Here is a 20,668-nt window from a genome sequence, read left to right as displayed (position 1 = left end):
TCTACTGCTCGGCCTACTTCTACTCTTTGAAATGTACTATCTCTTCGAATAAACTACTTTTTCAGTACTTGACTCCAGCATCTTGTTCAATCCTTTGCTCGAGTTGCCAAGGACATGGACTTTGCACCGAGAAGGGCTCACTTTCTGACAACAATATCACTGAGTATCAGTATTTATGAATTCCTTTACTTGTAATAATTATATTTATATTACTACATATTTCTTAGTCTTACAATATTAGTATGATAATTTAGAATAATTATTAATAATAGTATGGATATGATTGTGAAACACATTTAATCAATAAAAACTACATTATAATTGTATCAATATTACTTATTATTAATAAAAATTGTTATTTTTATTATAGCAAGAAGTACATTCCAAGAGGGCATGGAATAATCTCTGTTTTGCTCATTACAATTACTTCAGTCCCTAGAAGAGTGCCTGGCACAGAATCTGTTTTAAGTCAATGATTGCTGAATAACTATACAACAGTAATTTCTTAAAGTTGTAAAGTATTTTATTACTTATAAAATATTTTCATACTCATTGTTATATCTGCCTTCAAAACAATCTTATAAGACAATATCACCAGCTAATTTTATAAATGAAAGATATGTGGAATAGAAATGTGTTGTGCCCAAGGTCAAGCGCTGAAACTGAGGTTTGAATGTAAATGCCCTGACCACCAAGCCAGTAATGAACCTTGGCCCTTTTGAGTGTCAATAAGGCCTATGACTGAGGCCAGCTGAGTGGCTCAGTTGGTTAAGAGCTCGCTCAAGAGTGTGAGCTCTGAACAACAGGGTTGCCGGTTCAATTCCCGGCCCTGAGCTGAGCAGCCGCCAACAGGTGGCAGGTTGGCTCAGCTGAAATAAATAAATAAATACATAAATAAATAAATAAAAATAAAGCCTGTGATTATTTGGTAAGATCTGATGCCATCCAAAGAATTTCTTTTCTCTTTAGGAAGATGCAATGTAAAGATCAAATTAATACAATTAATATTGGATCCTTTAATGAATGAGCAGTTTGTCCTTTTTTCCCCCTTGAGGCTCTAAAAATTAAAACTCATGCACTGCACACCACAGTGATAGGTGAGGCTCAAGACGATTACCCTCAACAAAGAAAGGGGCATGGTGGTCAAACCTGAGTCTCATTCGAGTTTTGGATGTTTCAGTGACTTTGTGACTGTCCTCATGACAGACCATGCATGATTAAAGCAAACATCTGAGAATTTGCAATTACTCTTACGTGACTGCTGGCAGCTTAATGGAACTGCCAGGACTACCTAAAGAAGATGTTTCCTATTTGCACCTCAAAAGTCACAATAGAGATTCACCTTTCATGGCAGGGAACAGAGACTGTATAGGACTCCAGAGGCAGGGGAGCACAGGGTAAGTCTAAATATTCAGAGGGAACTGTTCCAAGTTCACAACCAGTCCTCATGTATTTTCTACCATTGGTTACTCCAGTTTTACAAAAGAAAAAGCTTTTACTAACTTGAAGAGGAGAAGCAGCACCAAATCGGCCTGTATGCTCAACATAAAAATAGTAGAAAAAAACCCATTCTAAATTACCTCTTTAAATGCATAGCCATAGGTGCCCATCCATTTCCCTCACATTTTAGCTATCTTTTGAGAAAACAAGTATGCCCTGCCTAACCAGACTGCATGACTTCACGTCACTAACAGCTCGTACTCCACCAAGTATCAATAACCCAGGAATCATCAGTTCCGAGAAGCCAAGCCCCCATCTTGCCTCTTCCAACGTGAGACAGTGGAAACGCAGTGCAATGAGCACATTCAGGGAAGCTGGATTCTGGACTCAGTTCAGCCCAAAACTCTTGGGTAACTTTGGGAAGCCATTCTCCTCCTTCTCTAAATGTGTTTGCATATCTGACAAATAACCAGACTAGATAACCTTCAAACTCTTTTCTAGTTCTACTACTCAAAGAATTTGCGATTCATACATGAAGACTAGCTCTGGATCGAAAGCAGAAAGGAAACAGACATGGCCGTCAGCTCTACTATGGGAGACACAGTTGTTTACGATGGTGTTTAGTTCTAGTTACTATGTCTACTCCAAATTAGCAATCACCTATAAAGAGCCCCCTCTCCATGGAATGGATTAATAACCTCAGGGTACCAAAAAACACAGAGGCATCTAGTAAAAACTCTTCAGGTTTAAGATCCTCATTGACTAGAACTCATTTCACCCATCTGATCTATTTTTACAGGTCTAGGTGTAGCAATGTAGGCAAAACATGAAACCAGAGGCCTTATTTATAATATATAGGTATGTATAAGGTAACATATGTAGGAATAGTATGTAAAAAGAGTAGCCATTTTGAAATTAATTTTAAAAAAGATCATATAATAATAAATTAACGGAGTTAGGGGCCGGCTGAGTGGCACGTTGGTTAAGAGTTAGCTTGGGATGCCAGCTCTGAACAGCAGGGCCCCGGGTCGGATCCCACATGAGGGCCAGTGACGTTGCGTCCTCTGCAGCTAAGATGGTGAACAACAGCTTGACCTGGAGCTGGGCTGCCATGAGTCACTGGCAATAACATAGGCTGCAGTGGAGCTGCAGTGGGCTGCCATAAGCTACTGTGAGTGGCTGGCACCCAGAGTGAGTGGCAGGCAGCTGGCATGAGCTGCCAAGAGCTGCCGTGAGCAGCCGTCCAGTGGCTGGTGACTGATCTGCCTCACCTGGGAAGATGCAATGATAATAACAGTGAAGGGCCAGTGAAACAGCATCCTCCACAACTAGACTGAAGAACAAAAGGACAGTTACTTGTCTGTTCCCCTTCCCTGATTCCCCAACGCTGTTCCCCTCCCCCAATTCCCCAATAAAATCTTTAGAGTGAATAAATAAATAAATAAATAAATAAATAAATAAATAATAAAATAATGGAGGTAGAATAGGTGAGGGTGTCTAGCCAAATCTCCAATAAATAGAACCCTTTAAAATCAGCAAGAGCTCTAGATATGAAGTGCAGAGCCGAGCTCTAATATTTTACTAGATACATGATTATTCAATAAATTATTTCACTTCTGGTAGGATACCACTCAATAAAATGGCAATAGCATCTGTTCCACTAACCTCAGAGAGCTACAAGTAAGAATTATCTTTTGAGATGTGAATGTGAAAGTGCTGTATAAACTATAAAAAATTGTTCAAATATAAAGAGATTCTACTGAAAATGTCACCTTGAATGTGTACCTTATGGATTCACTTTTTAAAAAATCTTACACAAAAGTGTAAAAAATACTTCAGAGATTGGAGAAAGTCAATTCCAGGTCACAAGAAAACTCCAAGTTTACAAACTTGCACACTTTACAAATCATTCTGTATGATAATCTATTGTAATAATGGATAAATTATGATCTAATATAAAATCTCTACTGAGAAAGGGAGAGGAGAGAGGGAAAATTTCCAACTCTCAGAGTGGTAATAACAGGTAAATTTCAGAATCATCTCAAGAAAATAATGTATTTGTAAAGTAGGAAATCTCACTTATTTTGGTATCTACCAAGAACAGAAAAAGAAACATCTATACCCTGTTCTACTATCAAAGACTAAGGCTTTGTTCTGTTTTCTTTGCAAATTTGAAGCAGAGAGGAGGGGACCCAGATTACAGGATGAAGTACCAGCTAGTACTTTAAAGATCAGAAGGAAAATCACATCATCTCACTGCCCTCATCAGTCTAGAATAGAAGGTGATGACACAAAAGCATGAATACATACCAAAATCATTCCACAAAAATGGCATACACACTTAGCATGGTAAAATTTGGAAAAACACAAAACTAAATAAAAGATATATGTGGGCTTACAAGCACATAGTACAGGACACACAAAGGCATTTGGACATAGAGAAGCATTCCAAACAGGTAAGGGAACACAAGTGGTTAAAAAACAAACAAACAACAACAACAAACAAACAAACAAACAAAAACAATGAAAATATGAGAACAATGGTAGTAAAATAAAAGGACCCTAAGGCCCTAAAATCTACTAGCTGGGAGAAAAAGCACGCCCACTTTTAAGTGTACCAAAGCCCTTTAGAGAGAGATCATTAGCAGAATACTTTATAAAATAAAACTATAACATACAGTATCACATAAATATAAGTTGATGTGAAAAACATGTGGGTACTTTTCCACTTTCACAGTCAGAATTTTAAAAATGAGAAAGCAAACTCCAGAGATGACAGACATAATACCAAGGTGAGAAATGTAATCGGTAACTTCAAGGTAGCAACGGTTTAAGAAAATCCTGGGCTAAAAAAGCTCAAGCCAAGGGTATAGGAGGGTAAAAGTGATGCAAACATGTAGGCTGAGCTGCAGAGTCATCGAGCCTAGTAAGTAGTTGAGAAGCTAAACCTGTGCCTGAATAAGCAGGTCTCTATTGCTGTGGCTTAAGTATTACCTTAGACATTATGGAGTACCTGCTGTGTGTCAGGAATCCTGCTAGGTGCTGTGGGGAGTGAAGGCATGAGTCAGACAGCCCCTGCATCTGAAAGTCCTGAAATTGCTGAAGGAGATAGGCACATACACAAGCCTACTGGAAGACACAGTGTGATTAAGAATTGCAGGAATTGCACAGAGAAGTTATGGCGTAGTGAAAAAGAGTCCTCACTAGAATACCATACAAAGTCCTGGAGGACTGTGGGCTCAAACAGAGGGGACTTGAGGTCTCGTGCCAACTCGGCCCTGAGCAGGATGTGCATCTCTGAGCAAATAACATATACTGTCTACGCTGCAGCTCTCATGTTTACACTGGGAAAAGGTGGACTGGATGGCTTGAATTAGTTCTAACTTTCTGTCTTTTCAATTAAGATTCCTGGAGGCCAAGCTCTGAATTAAGCTATGAATGAAAAGACTTGATGGGATAGAAATTCAGGAGAGCGTATACTGAAGGCAAAGAGCAGCACAAGCTGAGGCACAAGACCCTGGCATCAATTCCCCCGTAAATAAAATCTGCGGCACCTACTATCTGGGGATTCCACTAATGGCATAGAATGCTCTAAATGGACCAAAAGGAAAAAGAAAATGGATATAAACTTTAAAAATGCATAAAAATTTAAACAAAAATAACATGAATTATGAAAATGTTTAGAGTAACACAGAGAATGCACTAACATTTAAATTAAATATAAAGTAAAGCGAATCTTAGGCTGCTAACAAACATCAAGTCATAATACATAGCAGATGAAGAGATGTAGCTTCACTTAAAAAAGAAGTCTGAATATCCATAAACCTTTCCCCATATTTGTCCTTAACATGTATATATGCAAGGGAATTTTTTCCCTTCACATATTCAAAACAGGTTATATTAAAACAGAGAAAGATTGGCAGAATTGCAAGAAAGAATCTAGACTTCAGAAATTAAATTAGACTGACTTGTTTCAAATGAGGATGCTATATTCCAAACTGTTTATTGTAAGAAAAGGATTACTAAGTGCTGTATTCACCCATCCAGCCATCCGCCATCCATCCAAATATATACATACATAAGAACATACAGACATACATTTGACCATACACAACCATTCCTACTAAAAACACAGTAGCATAATAAGAGCCAAGAGGAACATAAGGACGAGTGAGAAACCATGCCTTGTTGCTTAAATGGGGAAACAAAGCTTACATTCTCATGAGGAAGTAGGGAAGCATCTCCATCATATGGGGCCTGAGTGCTACATATGCCATGAATAGGACAAGTGGTGTAGCATACTGGGTAAGGACAACAGCCTCCTTTCAGAATCTCAGTAGCCACAAAAGCTTAGAGTATGTCACCTCTCTTCTCTACACTTACATTGCTTTACAGGCAAAGACACTGACTTCATAGGGTTACATAAGAAGGCAGTTAAATGATCATGAAAAAGCATAGTGTCTTGCACAGACTATGTCACGTGTTCATTGCATGACAGAGTAAGAGCAGGAGAAATAACAAAAGTAGAAACATGAGAGTCAGAATAAGATGTATGTGAAAACCCAGGGAAGGGAGTGATTACTTCTGATCTAGGCCGCACCTAGACATTTTGGAGACGGTGATACAAGAAAGATCTTGATAGGTAACCAAAGGGTGTAGGATGGCATACTGAGGGAGAGCAAAGAGCAAAACCTGCAGGGTATCAGATTACACCAGTGTCCCTCGAGACCAAGACAGACAGTGGGCAAAACTCACACAGTCAGTATAGAGAAGAAGGCGGGCCATCTCAAGGCAGGGAGAGTCATCCAAGGGGCCAACTCACTGTAATTCACAGCATGCGGGTGAAGCAGCCCGAAAGCAGACCAGGACAGGCTTCTCCCCCACCTCTCCTAGCCGCCATTTATCAGCTGACTTAACAAAAGACGGGCCCTGCCCTGACCCTTGGGCGTCCATCGACTGTCACACCTACTAAGACTTCCTCACACACTTGCTTCCTACTCCATCATGGACACTGTTATTAGTCCCTGCGTATCAGTGGGGAGTCCATTTTAGCTCTCCTCAAAAGTTAGGAGGCAAAGTAGCATTCCCTCTAGCAAGCAGACCAGGGGAAACATTGAGAGAACAAATAAGGAAGCCAACACATGGCTCCTCTTGTCCTTGTGAGGAGGGATTCTCTTCCAGAGCCCATTCCCAAGTCCTGCAATCACTAAAGAATGATGAGTCAAAGAAAACCAGTTCCACGAAGTCCTTCAAGGCCAATATTACTTCAGGCACTGCCATGGAGATTAGGAGAACACCAGCGTCGGCATTTATTGTTTTTGCCCAGCAGCTCTCTCATGGTCTTATGGCCGCCCTTTCTGGAGAAAGGATGCGAAAAAGGCACAGCCACAACTCAGCTGTGCACGCCGATGCCTGACCTCCCTACACCTGCCTAAACATCCAGCCACCTAACACAGCTAGGCATCTGGGTGAGAACTCTGACTCCAGTCCTAAAATACTAACAGACTAGAAAGTGTTTACTGGGGGAGGAGAGGGCTAGAAAGCAAAGAGAGAGGCTGCACTATGGCACACCATGTGAAACACTCTCACACAAAGTATCTGAAGCAAAAATACTAATGTCATCCAAGAAGGAATTGGAAACATCCTGGAGAGAATAAGGATTTTTTTGTTTTGTTTTTTTTACAGTAGGACCGGGGAGAGAAAATAGAGAAAGGAGGACTGCATCTCCGTTCACTTCCTCCTCTCTCTCAGCTCCCAGAAGTCTAAAGTTCATGTTTGTTAACAGTATCGTTTCATAGGTTTGGATCAACAGCTGACATTGACTGGCAACGATATGGAACCACTTCCGCCAAAGAGTATGACAGCCTTTATACAGGCTGCGGGGTTCAGTGTGATTATGCATACATGTATAGGCCTGAGATGCTGAGCTACGTAGATCCTCATACTCCATTGGATATAAATTGAATGGAGGCTTTACTCAAATTTGTCTGTGAGCACCAACAAAGGCAGGCAAAACAGTTCCAGGTGCCTTATCAGGTTCATTTTGCATGGGTTTCCCACCAGACCAGTGCTCGGCAGCATTTCGGGACACTTGTCTGGTGGCAAGAGGAGTCCACTGGGTGACAGGCACGCTTCCACATGAGAGTGGGATGGGGCGCAGGATTATACACCAAAAGGACAGTGAGCTATAAATGAAGAGGCCAGAATTGTAGTTTTGGCTCTAGCCCTAATTCACTGTGTAACCATAGCCATATAATCCCCCAAACGCCTCAATCTCTCTATCCCTAAAGAAAGGGTTGGTGTAGGTGGTTTCTAGGTGTTCTTTATCCTCTGATAGTCTATAAACTATGATAACCACACTACAAATTCTTGAGCTACCCTTCTCCAACATAACACCGGGCTGTACATCACTTTTACTGTATCGAACTCTCCCACTTTGGGCACCCAACTCTGAACTCCGCACACATACCTTCACCTCCAGGCTGCTTGTATGGGTTGTACTTAGGCTTTGGAGCAACTACTGGTGCAAACTTCTTAGGTGGCTGTTGTGTGGACACTGAAATGCTGGGAGTCCCAAAGGAATGGGTGGTCTCCATCCGTGCAGGTACATGGCCAAGGGGCTCACCAGTGCTTTTGGGTGGTAGCCAAGATGGGTGAGACATTGTTAGAATCTGGAATTAAAAAGAAAGAAACATGATTGTTTTTATGGAAGCATGAAAGTGGAGGCAACATAGCTCACTTCATTATTTTTTTATCTTAATCCACACTTAATGAAATTTTGAAAAAGCTCTCTGAGAAGAAGAGAGAAGATGGATGAAGGAAGAAGGAAGAATGAAGGGGGGAAGAGGAGGAGGAAGAAGAGGAGGAAGAGGAAGAGGAGGAAGAGGAGGAAGAGAAAAACTGAACACTCCCCACAATCAATCTTGAATACCTCTCTTCTAACAGTTCCCTATGCTGGTGCCTAGCACTCTCAGGAAATCAATACAAATAAGAAATGATCTCTGACCTGAAACAGTTTCTGTGGTAGGAAAACCTTATACTGTTAAGTTTTGGAAAAGCTTCAGTTGTATTAATAATCTAATAAAATAATTATCACACCGATTAAATAATGATACATTACCTAAATGAGGGGATAAGTTACCTAAATGAAATGATCAGTTATCTAAGCGAGGTTTTTAAAAAGTATGTCTGGGATGCAGAAAAAGGTCAAGTCACTTCGTGGTAGCAGCAGAACTAAGAAGACCTCATCAATGAGGAGACCTTCAGAGGGAACCTTGAGTGCTGAGAAGAGGTTGGGCCTAAACAACGTTATCAGAGTTACATGCACAGAAACATACACATCACTTCCGTTGAGTGTGGCTGGGTGGGGGTATGAAGGAAAGCAGCTGGCGAAAGAACAAAAATGTCGGATGGAACCAAAGCACAAACAGCTTTGCATGCAAGCTTGAGGAGTTCAAATTTATTAAGGTATTAAGGAATCATCAAAGAGTTTATTCTTGAAACAAGGGCATAGCAGGTGCATGGCAGGAGACTTTAAAATGGAGCCTCTGGCAGGAGCAGTTCTGCTCCCCACCAAGGGGCACTTAGAAATTGAGGGGAGGAGAACACACCGCTTGCCACTCTGCCTGGGATACTGCTGGCATTTAGTGGCCCGGGGCTAGAATGTTTGCTGCCTGTAATGTACTGGGCAGCCCTACTTGACAAAGAAATGTCCCATCTGGAGCTATGCTGAGCTGAGACCATACTAGACCTTTATGAAAAACTTAACTAGAAGGGCGACAAACTAGCCCAGCCTAGTCGCTATTCTAATCATGTTAAAATACACTATGTGAGGAAAGCAAAATGGTGTCTTGCATGTCAAGGTGAGCCAATCACCCCTGCAGGCAGCCTGCAGGCTGGGGTTGAGCCTCTGCGACTGCTGCTGAGGAGGGCTCTTCAAGTCTGATTGCAAGAGCTCTCCAGCACGGGGAGGCCCGGAAGGCTCCCTGTACCCGTTCCAGCCCCAAATCCACCCGGTAATTTATTAATCGAACTGAATTACTTGAGAGGGCTACATGATTATCTCCAGATGTCTGTAAAGACAAAGAGCACTGGAAATGCCGGAAAAAATAAAAGCCTCAGCACGTGGCATGGCCATGGAGAGATGGAGGGAAGGGGGGAGGGGGGGCACAGTGTCACCAGGGTGTTAGCATCAGGTCACACAGCATGAGTGACACAATGTTGAGCAGCCCCAGGTCCCTGTCAGGTGCCTCAGGTACCTCCACTCCCTCAAAATTAAGACAAAACCCCTGTCCTCCTCAACGCCTCCTCAGAATTTTTATGGCAACTAGTGAGATAGCAATATTAAAGAGTATTCCCTCCTGTAAACGGCTATTCAAAGTGGGGGTGGGGGGAACCTGTTAGAAGTATGATTTTCTCAATGAAAGAAGATGAAGTGATCAATGAGAGGACTCTAAATTGGGAATCAGGAGGCTGTTGTTGCTGAAGCCAGTGGTGACAGTGGCTTTTCAGTCTGGTTGCAGGGCCTTTCTTTTACTCGCACCCCCCTCCCCAACCTGTGCACAAGCTGTGTGTGTGTGTGTGGGTGTGGGTGTGTGGGGGTGTGTGTATTTACTAAACTGTGAGTTCCTTGAAAGGGCAGGGAGCACATTTTACACATCCCTAAACCACCATTACAAAGCCTAGCACAAAACCAGTAGAGAAAAACAACCATGAATGTCTGGCTTACTGACAGTTTTTTAACCTAGCTGGACAATTAGAATCATTTGAGAATTAAAAAAAAAAAAAAAAAAGAGTCAATACCAAAACCAAGCCTATCTCTAGGGGTTGAAAAATACTAATTTTGGTTTGGTTTGTTTTTTGTTTTTTATTTCTGAAATTTATTCTCAGTCTTCTACTAAAAGGGGATAAAAGTGTCTTGTTCTGCTTTCAACATGACTAAAGTGAACATAAGTAAGAAACAAGTAGGATAAAATAAAGATTTGAAAATGTTAATGCACTATGCACATTTGTAGTACAAATGTTATTTGCACCTCTTTAAAAAAAATGGGTTAATATTATCCTTGCAACTTCTCTATAAATCTGAAGTTATTCCAAAATAGAAACCTACCGATTTCTAAAGCAAAGAGGTACTTTTCCAGAGCAATCTTACATTGCCAATTGACAGTGGAATCCTTCTGGGCAAGGATGAGAAATGCCAACTTAAGCATCTATATGCAATTCACTGACCCCATCATCTTTCCAGCTATTCCAGCAATGTCTACTATACGATCACTGCCCTCCCCATGGAAGCACTTCTGGCCCCACCTCCTCAGAATGCCAGGGCCTGGCCAAGTATGTGTTTGCAGGTGATCTTCACAAGATCTTCTCGTATCATTCTTCTGTATGCCAACAGTGGCCTGGGGACCCCATTCCCAGGATTTATAACAAATTTTCATGACCCTCAACCCTTGCTCATGCTGTGCCCACCACCTACAATGCCATTTCTCTCCCTTCACTTTCCACTGAGCCTTTTTTTTTTAAGTTTTGACCAGGCTCAAATGTCTCTGATGCTGTAAACATTTCCCTAACACCCCCTAAAATGGGTACTTAATTCCATGCTTTTCTAGAATTTGTTTCATACTTATAACAGTCTATACAAAAGCTATGTATTCACCTACCTAACTGCTTCAATATGCTGGAAGCTCCGCAGTGGGCTCATGGTACCAGCACAGTGCCTGGCTAGGAAGCCCTTAGAAAAACATGTTATGCATGAATGGGTGAGTGAACGGATGCTTATCTCCTTGGTTACTCATTCCTTCTGGAATCTATCTTCCTCCTTAATATCCACTGATACAATCATTTCTTTTTCCCTCCCTTAATTTAGAAATGTAATGAACCATGTTGTGAGATTTCCAGATATTGAATCTGCTCTGCACTTTTAGAGAAAACATCCTTCTCAGTCACAGTTGTAGTGTTTTGATATACTGATGAATTAAATATGTGATTTTATATAGAATTTTTGTGCATATAATCATAACTACTTGTTTTTTTTCTAAAGTGTTTTTTTCTTTACTTGTTTTGCCTATGACTATCAGGTTTTGATATGGGGGTTCTACATCCTATTCTACTCTTTGTATTAGTTTAATGATGAAATTTGGAATTCTGTGATCTTTAAATGTTTATCAGAATTCAATGTAAAGTCATCCAAATATGAAACTTTCTTCAACAATAGATCTTAATCATAACTTCTACCATAATTGTAACAGCTTTATGTTCCCTCTGAGGTCATTTCTCAGCATTTACATTCTGCTGGAAATTCTGCTGGGTCTTTGGGTTTTATCTCTGTTCCTTTTCAACCAAGCTAACCCTCAATTAAAAGTGATGTCTCATCTACGATGCATCATTTAGATCCTGAGCATCGCTTCCTACTAGTCCTTAAGGACATAATTCATGTTCTCTATCCTCCAGTTCAAGTTATATACCCATTTACCGCACTCCCACAGCACCTGGAATACTGCCATCAGCATACTCATCATACCTCACTCTGCCTTCCTGCTTGCCTGTATCCCAAACTAAGTACTTGAATCATTGAGAGGGTAAGTAATTATCATTCTCCAATCCCAGGGCCGAACACATGATAAGCACTCAATAAAAATGTCTGTTAACTTAATAAATGAATAAATTCATTTGTCTGGCACTGGAGCTCCAGATGAAGCAGATTCTCATCCTGTAGTCAGGAAGCTTAAAGCCTACCTGAGGGAAATATATTTATATATGTGAAAAGAGAAAACACAAAGCATAAAACATAAAATTGAAAAAAAAAAACTGGGATATGTCATAGAAGCTAGCACAGGCTTGGTAGGGGACGTCCTTAACAAGGACTTGGGGAGCTGGGTGGCTGTAAAACATGAGTGGAGCAACAAGGAGAATGCCTGGAAATACGGTGAGGAAGAAACAAGGTATTTTCTGAGAGACAGGGAGCAGATCACTTGTGCTAAAATGAGGGACTCAAGAATACGTGGGGTTAAAAAGGTTTGGAAAATCCAATGAGCTTGTATATTAAAGGTCTTATATTGAGAAATAAGAACTTTGATCTTTGCACAGAAAATCTAACAATAGTGAAAACACTATATAAGGAAAATTAATCCATGCAGGGTTGGATCCAAGAAAGGCAATAAATACAATAGTCAGACAAACAGTCCCTGTGGCCTCAGTTCTAGTCTCAGCTTTTGCCAGGGTAACCTTTAATGAGAAAGGATGCTGATTTGCAAAATGAATGTCTGTAAAGTCCCAATCAGCTCTAAGATTCTATAGTGTTTTCTTTCTCTGAAATCTTAATTACAGACCTTCATTTTGATCAATGGGTTTGAGGAAATCTCACAAGTTTAGGAAACAGATGAACTAGAACATGTCAGTTGGAGTTTCTCAACTTCTCAGAGAGACACCCAAAGCAAACACAAAGAAGCAGTGGTGAGAGCTGGTTTTGCTGGACCAAAACTTACCCTGCTCCTGCTTACTTCCTCTGGTTCTAGATCAGTTTCACTCTAAGCTCATAATCATCATGAAAGCAAGAAGTGAAAGGGAAGATCTCCACAGAGGCTCTGCAAATACACACACACCATGAGAAGAGAGGAAAACAAGAAACATGGCTTTCTTCTAAGCAAGATGCCTACTGCTGAAAGGAATCAGAGCTGGGATTCCCTAAGCACTGATCTTATAAGAACTGTAGTTGAATACAAAGCAATTAAGAGAAACCTAAGAAGTTTCGGTTATTACCCACTCTGTTGTGCTTCCGTCTTCTCCTCCTAGCTGTTTAGTAGGTACAAAAAAGCCATGGAATGACAATAAACAGGTGTTTAGTGAGGGTTACTATATGCCTAGCAATTTTCTAATGGCCAAATAATCACCCTAGCTGTTATATATGAGGTAGGGTTATCATTATCCACATTTACCAGATCTGGAAAGTAAGGCTTTGAGAATTAAATGATGTGCTCAAATATCAAAGGTAAAGTTCAGGCATTGGTCTTCAACACCAAATCCATGGTCTTCACCATAGTACCACCCTTGTGTTTGAAGAGAAAAGGAAAACACCGCAACCCAAAGGATGCCACTGGAACAGTAGATTTTGCTCTTATCTCCATTCCTAGCTCCTGGATCCTACCTGCCATTATGTCTTCTCTATTATGTTCCATCAAACCTAACCATCATGAGCCTCAGGATCACAAACTCATGAAGCCAAGAGTCTGTTCATACAAATCAAGGCACAACAGAATGCAAAAGGCTACAAAAGGCCATATGGTAACCAAGACCCCTCCTCTATGGGGGAAAAACTTAGGGCCACAGGTAAGGTGACATTAAATACTAACAAAGCTACTAAGTGTCTCTAAAGATATCACGTGGATGTCATCACTAGCATCCACATAAATAGAGCTAGAGTTTTCTTAAGTTGTTTTTGTCTTTCCAAAAATCAATATCATACTCTTCTTTAAACATTCACATATATCATCGAAATTTAAAATCAACCAACTATTTATTACATGGTATCATCTAACACCAAATGTTATAGGCTTGAAGTAGCGGTTTTCAAAACTGTCTGTTCACTAGTCTCACCTGGGGATCTATATGTATACATTCTGATTCAAAGGTTGAGAATAACTTTGAGCATTTATATGAATCTTTAAATCATGATGTATTAGTCCCAAAATCCCCCTTGGCAATTAACCCAAGGCCTGGTTCTTGGTCAATGTTTGCTGAATAAATTAATGATACTAAAGGAAGAGATAGGTATTAATATTACTATTTCAGTGGTAGGAGAATTGAGAGACTGAGGTGTTATGTGACTTAAACATCAGGAGTAGTTGATGGCAGTCTAAAATTTAGGGTTCATGTCCTTTAGCAATAGTTTCATCTTTTAAACAAGCAATTAAGATTTAAGTAACACTTTCCTATAACTTTGAAGGCTTTTCACTATCTTTACTCTTTATATCAAAGTTAGTACCTTCCTAGAATGTCAAGCCTGCCCTCTTAATGATGTATTAAACGGCACAATGTGCTTCCCTGTGTAGGTTATAGCCATCCATCCTTTGCTACATCGTGGTATTCAGCTGGAGGTTACCTGATCTTCTGAATTCAGATGCTTCCAGCCTTAGATATGCCATGAGCTCAGAGTGCAACCTTTGTTCTCCCTGGGATCACAGTGTCCTCCTCTAAAAATGAGGCGATGGGATTAGATGTGCACTAATGACATCTCTACTCACAAACTCATATACATGACTCCATGGAAGATCCTGACTGTTAAAATAGCCCAAACCAAGCAAAAGGCATCCATAAAGATTCGAAATCATCTACAATCTTCTTAGCTCATCAGTGAAGAAGCACAACCTCCTTTTTTCTTCTTCTTCTTCTCCCTTTTTTTATTTTTCTGTCATCCGTTTCCTTGACTCTTCATTCTATCCCGTTGTGAGAGGGAGTTTTAGACTGATCTGAGATTACCAAGGTATCAATCAAGATTTATTATGCACAAGTAAATAAGCACTTCAGGCAAACCTTTTCCAAATGATGTTGGTAAGTCCCTACCAGTGTAATTATAAAGAAAATATGCTGTGGCATGTGATGGAAGCGTGGGAAGACAACGTTAAAGAATAAGGCAGGCTGAAAATTACACACAATTGTTAGTTGAACAGCAAATGTAATCACTCTTGCGCTGAAGCATCAGGTCAGATGAGAGCCAGAAGGGCAGAGCAGTGTCTGCCATGGGCTGAAAATGTCAATGTGTTCACTCAACTTCTCTTTATAGGCAGCTTTGGCCCAGCACTGGCTAAGTGCCCCACTTTCTGCATGGACAGCTGGCATTACTCAGAAGGGGTGACTGGAGAACAACTCCACAGAAATGCCAAACCTTTATATAGACTATCTGAGAGACAGTTGGAAATACTGGAAAAAAACCTTGGACTTAACTTAGAGGCTGGGGACTTGGGTGCAATTCCAAGCTCAGCCGCTAACTGGCTCTATGACTTGAGACCCCAGACCTCCTTAAGCCTCAGTACCTCTCCCAATCTGAAAACTAAAGATTAGATTTTGGCTACCGTTCCTTCCTACTCTCATGCTTCATGATTCTTCCTCCAAGTCTGTAAGTCGAGTGAGCTGAGTTTTCTTACTAAAGTGTCTTAACTCCTAGGAGTCCCACTGACCAGGGAATGTAGAGCAAAGGTAGGTAGGATAGGAATCAACACATTACATGCCAACCTGCCTTGCACGAAGTTAATATGATACAATTAAAGGCAGAATCATTAATACTGGCAGAATCATTAATACTGGCAACACTGTTGGTTGCCAACTGCATTTGCAGATCCCAGGTAAACTAAGAAGCAGCACAGGAAAGAAGCATCAGCCCAGACAAGTAAACGTTTGCCTCTGAGAAAGAAGTGAGGCACAACAGAGACAGACCTCCACACCGCGCTTTCCCGTCAGGTGCAGAATGTCACATGAAAAGGGATCAATCGGCCCTGACAGGGAAATAGTATCACCAGAAGACCAGGACCCTCACAAGAAAGTTGAGAATGAAACCAAACCAATTACTAACTAACTGGTCTTTAGGGCCACAAGTCCCGTCAGTCATGGGAAAAACAGACATGGATGCCAACATCCAGGACAGCCTATTCAATGGCCAAGAGTTCACACAGTCCGAACTGGGAAAAATCTTAAAAACTAATCTGTTCCTTCTAATTTAAATATTCAAAACCAATATTTAGAGAAGCTGAAGTGGCTTATCCAAGTTAACACAGCAGCTAGTACATATCAGAGGCTGGATTCAAATCCGGCTACTCTTCCAAAAAGTGTTTGCAGTGGAAAAGTTCCACTAAACAAGCTAGTAATTCTGCTGATTGTTGGAGGACAACTAAAAAGAGTGGATTAAAGTCACTGAACTGGATAAGGAGTAAAGAATTTTTCTTCCAAGAGTCAGCACCCAAGCCTTTGAAAATTAGAACAGAAGTCATGTGACCCCAACCTTGCACCCTGGATCACATTTAATAGCAATGCTTCTACTTGGCTAAGTGAGCAAGAAAATGTTTACCCTCTCTGGGCCTCGATTTCTCCAGCTCTAAAATAATAAGCATTAAGAAAATGATCTCCAAAATCCCCTCTTGCAGAAGACATTTTATGCTCTATAATGGTATGACTATTGGAGTATCCCGTGCTTTCAAAAAATGTATTCTTAAGGAGGTTTCGTCTAAGTCTCTGATTCTAACAACAGACATTTTTCTGTTCATGATTGTGAGAAAGGGTCAAACAGTACTTTGAGCCCTCTGAGCTCATGCATCTATTGTACTTCTAAGAATTCAAATCTGGATTTACAATACAAAGATAGGATCCCGAGTGTCTGGTTCACATGGATTTTAAACTCCTGGTTGTAACCTGCCCCTCCATGAGGATGAACAAGTGATGGTGGGAAAAATCACCAATATAATCTCTAATGAATCCTGGCAACCTCTTTGAAGATGTCTGGAATCTTCTCATTCCAAATCCACGCTAAGTGGGTAGATCCACAAATTAATTACTGCTCACTTGTCTACATTCTCTTGACTGCTTGTTCAAACTTGTATTGAAACACATAAACATGTATTTTTGCTAGTCCATTGTGCCCATTAGATAGACCATAGGATTTTACTAGCATTTGAGGGGCATTTTAATTGATTTTAATTTTTAATAATTTTATTTGTATTCTCCTTTATTACAAATTCACTTTGGTACCCTAATGAAGGTAACAGAATAATAAAAATAATTATATTTCAGATATAACATGCAAAAGTAGAAATATTTAATTTTGTCTTCAATGAATATGAGTCCACTATTGACCAACCTGAGGCCATATTTACATCTGACAATACTACATGTGACTCAGAAGCAACGTTTATTCAGGTCACATAATCTGCTAAGAGTAATCAAGACATAGAGTTAACTATTATACTTCAGCCTTCTGAACATTATATTGCTCACAAAACTATCATCTGTCAACAGTGTTGCTTGTATCTTATTGTCACAACTACTGGTTGTAAACTAGCTTAGAGCCTTTGCACTATAATTTGAATTAATGTTATTGAATTTATGTAATAATATTATTATGAATTAAAGTTTCCAATTCAATCTTTGTTTCTCTAGTACTTAATTACCATATTAAATTTCTGATAAACCCAAAATCTACTTCATCCTAAGGTTAAAGTATAATAATATTGTTAAATTAAATCTTTTTCTAGATATTGGAAAAATAAAAAGGAAAGAAGGAGAGATACAAATTTTCAACCTTCAAGGACAATGGGATAGTTTTAAAAAACAAAAGAGATTCAACTTCAAGCATTATATGGTCTGAAATACAAATTTTTGTTTAACACTAATCCAAGAACCTGAAGAAACTTCTCAGTATTTAAAATGGTATGAAAAACAGACAGGCGTCTCATTAGAATGTGTTATAAATTCAAATTATGTAAGAGAAGCTAGTTTTGCAATTTCACATTTAATACCAAAACAATTAAAACCATTTTCAACTGGTGACTTTTTTCTGAAGTCATGTTGGAAATTGTTCCACTTTTATTTCAAGATTTTGAAACAGAGACAAAAACTGTAGATGCACTGACCAATGACAGCTGAGTAAAAACAAGTCAGGCTCTTTCGGATCAGTTTCAGAATGACATAAGTGAATGTTATTCCCTTTTAAATTTCTCTCGATGAGAGTACGGGTGTTGTTCCTTCTGCATTTTTATCAATTATTGACCACCATGTAAAAGAGACAGTGCAATGTGTGAAAATTGTACTGAACTGGCTAATATTCTTGGGAAATAAAACACACACACACACACACACACACACACTTACTGTAGACATTTTTAAGGTAGTAGCTAAGGACACAACATTCACCAACAGAGAAGTTTAACATCCAAGAAGCATGAAATTGTTATTAAAGAGGTTTCTTCTAATGTGGACCTTAAGTTAAAATAACCACCATCTGTACATTTGCTTGTACATATCCAATCACCAGGAGCTCTTTACCTCACGAGACAGCCCCTTTCATGGCTGAAAGATCTAACTGCAAGAAAGTGATGTGTAGCTGAAAACTGTAGTCCCATAAGAACCACACCTATCTGTCCTACTTTGCCCTCTAGAATCACAAGTCCTCTTATTATATGACAGCCCTCCAGATATGTAAAATAATGTTTTAAGTTTCCTACTCAGTTTATTATTTTCTGTGTTCCAAGTTTAAAAAGTCCAATTCTCCCTTTTTGTTCCAACTAGTCTTACAGTTTTAGAACAATGTAAAATTTAAAATCTTAAACCAGTAGTTTTCAAACTTTTCTTTAGCAAAAATTTTTCTTCATGCCAAATCTTTACGAAAATCCCCAAAATAAAATAGACGAACTGATATAACAGCTCCTTGGACTTTATTTAAATCATCGTCCTTTGGCAGAATACATTTCATTTGCAGGGGAAGTATAAAATAGATTACAGTCATCCCTAGGGGGACTGGTTCCAGGACCACCCTCAGATACCAAAATCCATGGATGCTCAAGTCCCTTAAATAAAATGGCACAGTATTTGCATATAACCTACGCGTGTCCTCCTGTATACTCTAGATTACTTATAATACCTAATAAAATCTAAAGGCTTTGTAAAGACTTGTTATACTGCATTACTTAGGAAATGATAACCAAAACCAAAATGTTTGTACGTGTCCGAAAAGATGCAACCATTGTAGGCTTCTCTACATAGTACATATCAGCGACAATATACCATTTTAAAATTTTCGATGCGTGGGTGGTTTACTCCACGGATGCAGGGTTCATGAATACAGAGGGCTGGCTGTACTCCCCTTGCCCTCCTATGACGGCGATCTTATGAGGCATGTTGAAAACCTGATGCTCTAGAATATTACAACAGTGATTTTGAGTAAGTAAAGAACAAAGATGGTGTCCTCCTTTATTTCCTTAGTCCTAATACAGAGTCTGTCCTATCAGTGCTCTTCAGGTAATTATTATATCAAAAAAGAAGGTAAACCAAGCATTCGAAAATACAAAGAATTACATTCTGCTTTGAAATCATGCTGATTTACATTTCAAACACGTTTCGCCAAAATGAGGGGGAACGTGCATTCAAGTCATGCCTGCTGCTTCACAGTAATTATTAACAGTGCCCTTTTTGACTCTCAAAAGTGTCCCAGTTTAGACTATAGCTTATATAGTCACTTTACTTAATAACACTGTGATAATGAGGTTTTGGTCACTGAATCCAAGAGAACCCTGAATACGGCCAGGTCCTTTCCCACAGGCTTCAAATGGCCAAAGATCTCCCACACTCTGGGTTTCTGACTGCAGTGGCGAAGAGGGCAGAGCAGTTTGCAGTGGGGACTAGAGGAGGCTTGGGGAGCTTCCTTGCTCCAGATGCATGTGCTTCCCAGTAGGAAAGGACGAATGTACCGGAATGACCCTGCAGGAGCAGAATAACTCAAGACATGGCAGAAATCTAGCAGAACCGAGTATCAACTACCCTCCTCACTCAGCCTCCTTCTCCTGAAGCAAAGAAGACTGCCTTTCCTAAGAAAATCAGATTATTAACATCAGTTATGTTTGTACTGCCTGCCTATTCCTGTCCCCTACCCCCACCAATATTACCAGTGATTTTATCATGTCTACTTGGTTTCAAGCAGAAGGTAAACAGATTTGTGTGATTCTTAATTTGGAACACAAAAATAAGGGAGTGGACAAGAAACAGAAATAAAATGTGTCCAAATTTATTCACTCGGGTACAAGAATAAAGGTGGAGGGGATTTACCTATAACTGATTTACGTTTCCAAATAGGGATTACACATGAGTTAAGGGAGATGAAGTCAAAATAATTCAGTGCAGGCCCACAGGCTATATGACTATTTAATTTATTTTAAATAAATTATTTTACATTGATTTCCATTGCAAATTCTAAATGTATATTCCACTGGGGTGGGGGAGGGGAGAACATACAAGATGGAAAGTTGCCAGCCGCTGCCAAAGATGGAACTCCCCCCAGACATGGTGAGCACTGTTATATCATAATACTGCACGTCTCCTTGTAGTACTTTCCAAGATGTTTGAAACCAAAACAGTTTAGAATACTCTCCCAGCTCAGGATCTTCCCTCCTTATGGCATTTTTTCTGATAAATAGGAATTCCCCTTAGGGATTCCCTCAAGTAAAGCTGTTGCATTCCCTTCTGTTATATAATT

At 39.9% G+C, this 20,668-nt stretch overlaps 1 protein-coding gene across 3 annotated transcripts in view; it reads right to left on the bottom strand.

The window, feature by feature from the left end:
* Window positions 1–20,668, bottom strand: part of LPP (LIM domain containing preferred translocation partner in lipoma) — a 663,248-nt gene that overhangs the window by 422,411 nt on the left and 220,169 nt on the right. For all 3 annotated transcript variants that reach the window (XM_019623587.1, XM_019623578.1, XM_019623569.1), the window contains one exon: window positions 7,910–8,111. In XM_019623587.1, coding sequence (XP_019479132.1) covers window positions 7,910–8,102 — 193 coding nt within the window. In that variant the 5' untranslated portion in view covers window positions 8,103–8,111. The remainder of the gene's footprint in view (window positions 1–7,909; window positions 8,112–20,668) is intronic.

This window comes from Hipposideros armiger, unplaced genomic scaffold (genome assembly GCF_001890085.2).
Source record: "Hipposideros armiger isolate ML-2016 unplaced genomic scaffold, ASM189008v1 scaffold_14, whole genome shotgun sequence".
In the NCBI taxonomy this organism is placed as follows: domain Eukaryota; kingdom Metazoa; phylum Chordata; class Mammalia; order Chiroptera; family Hipposideridae; genus Hipposideros; species Hipposideros armiger.
Note: the sequence above shows the minus strand (reverse complement) of the source record. Positions and strands in the feature narration are given on the sequence as shown.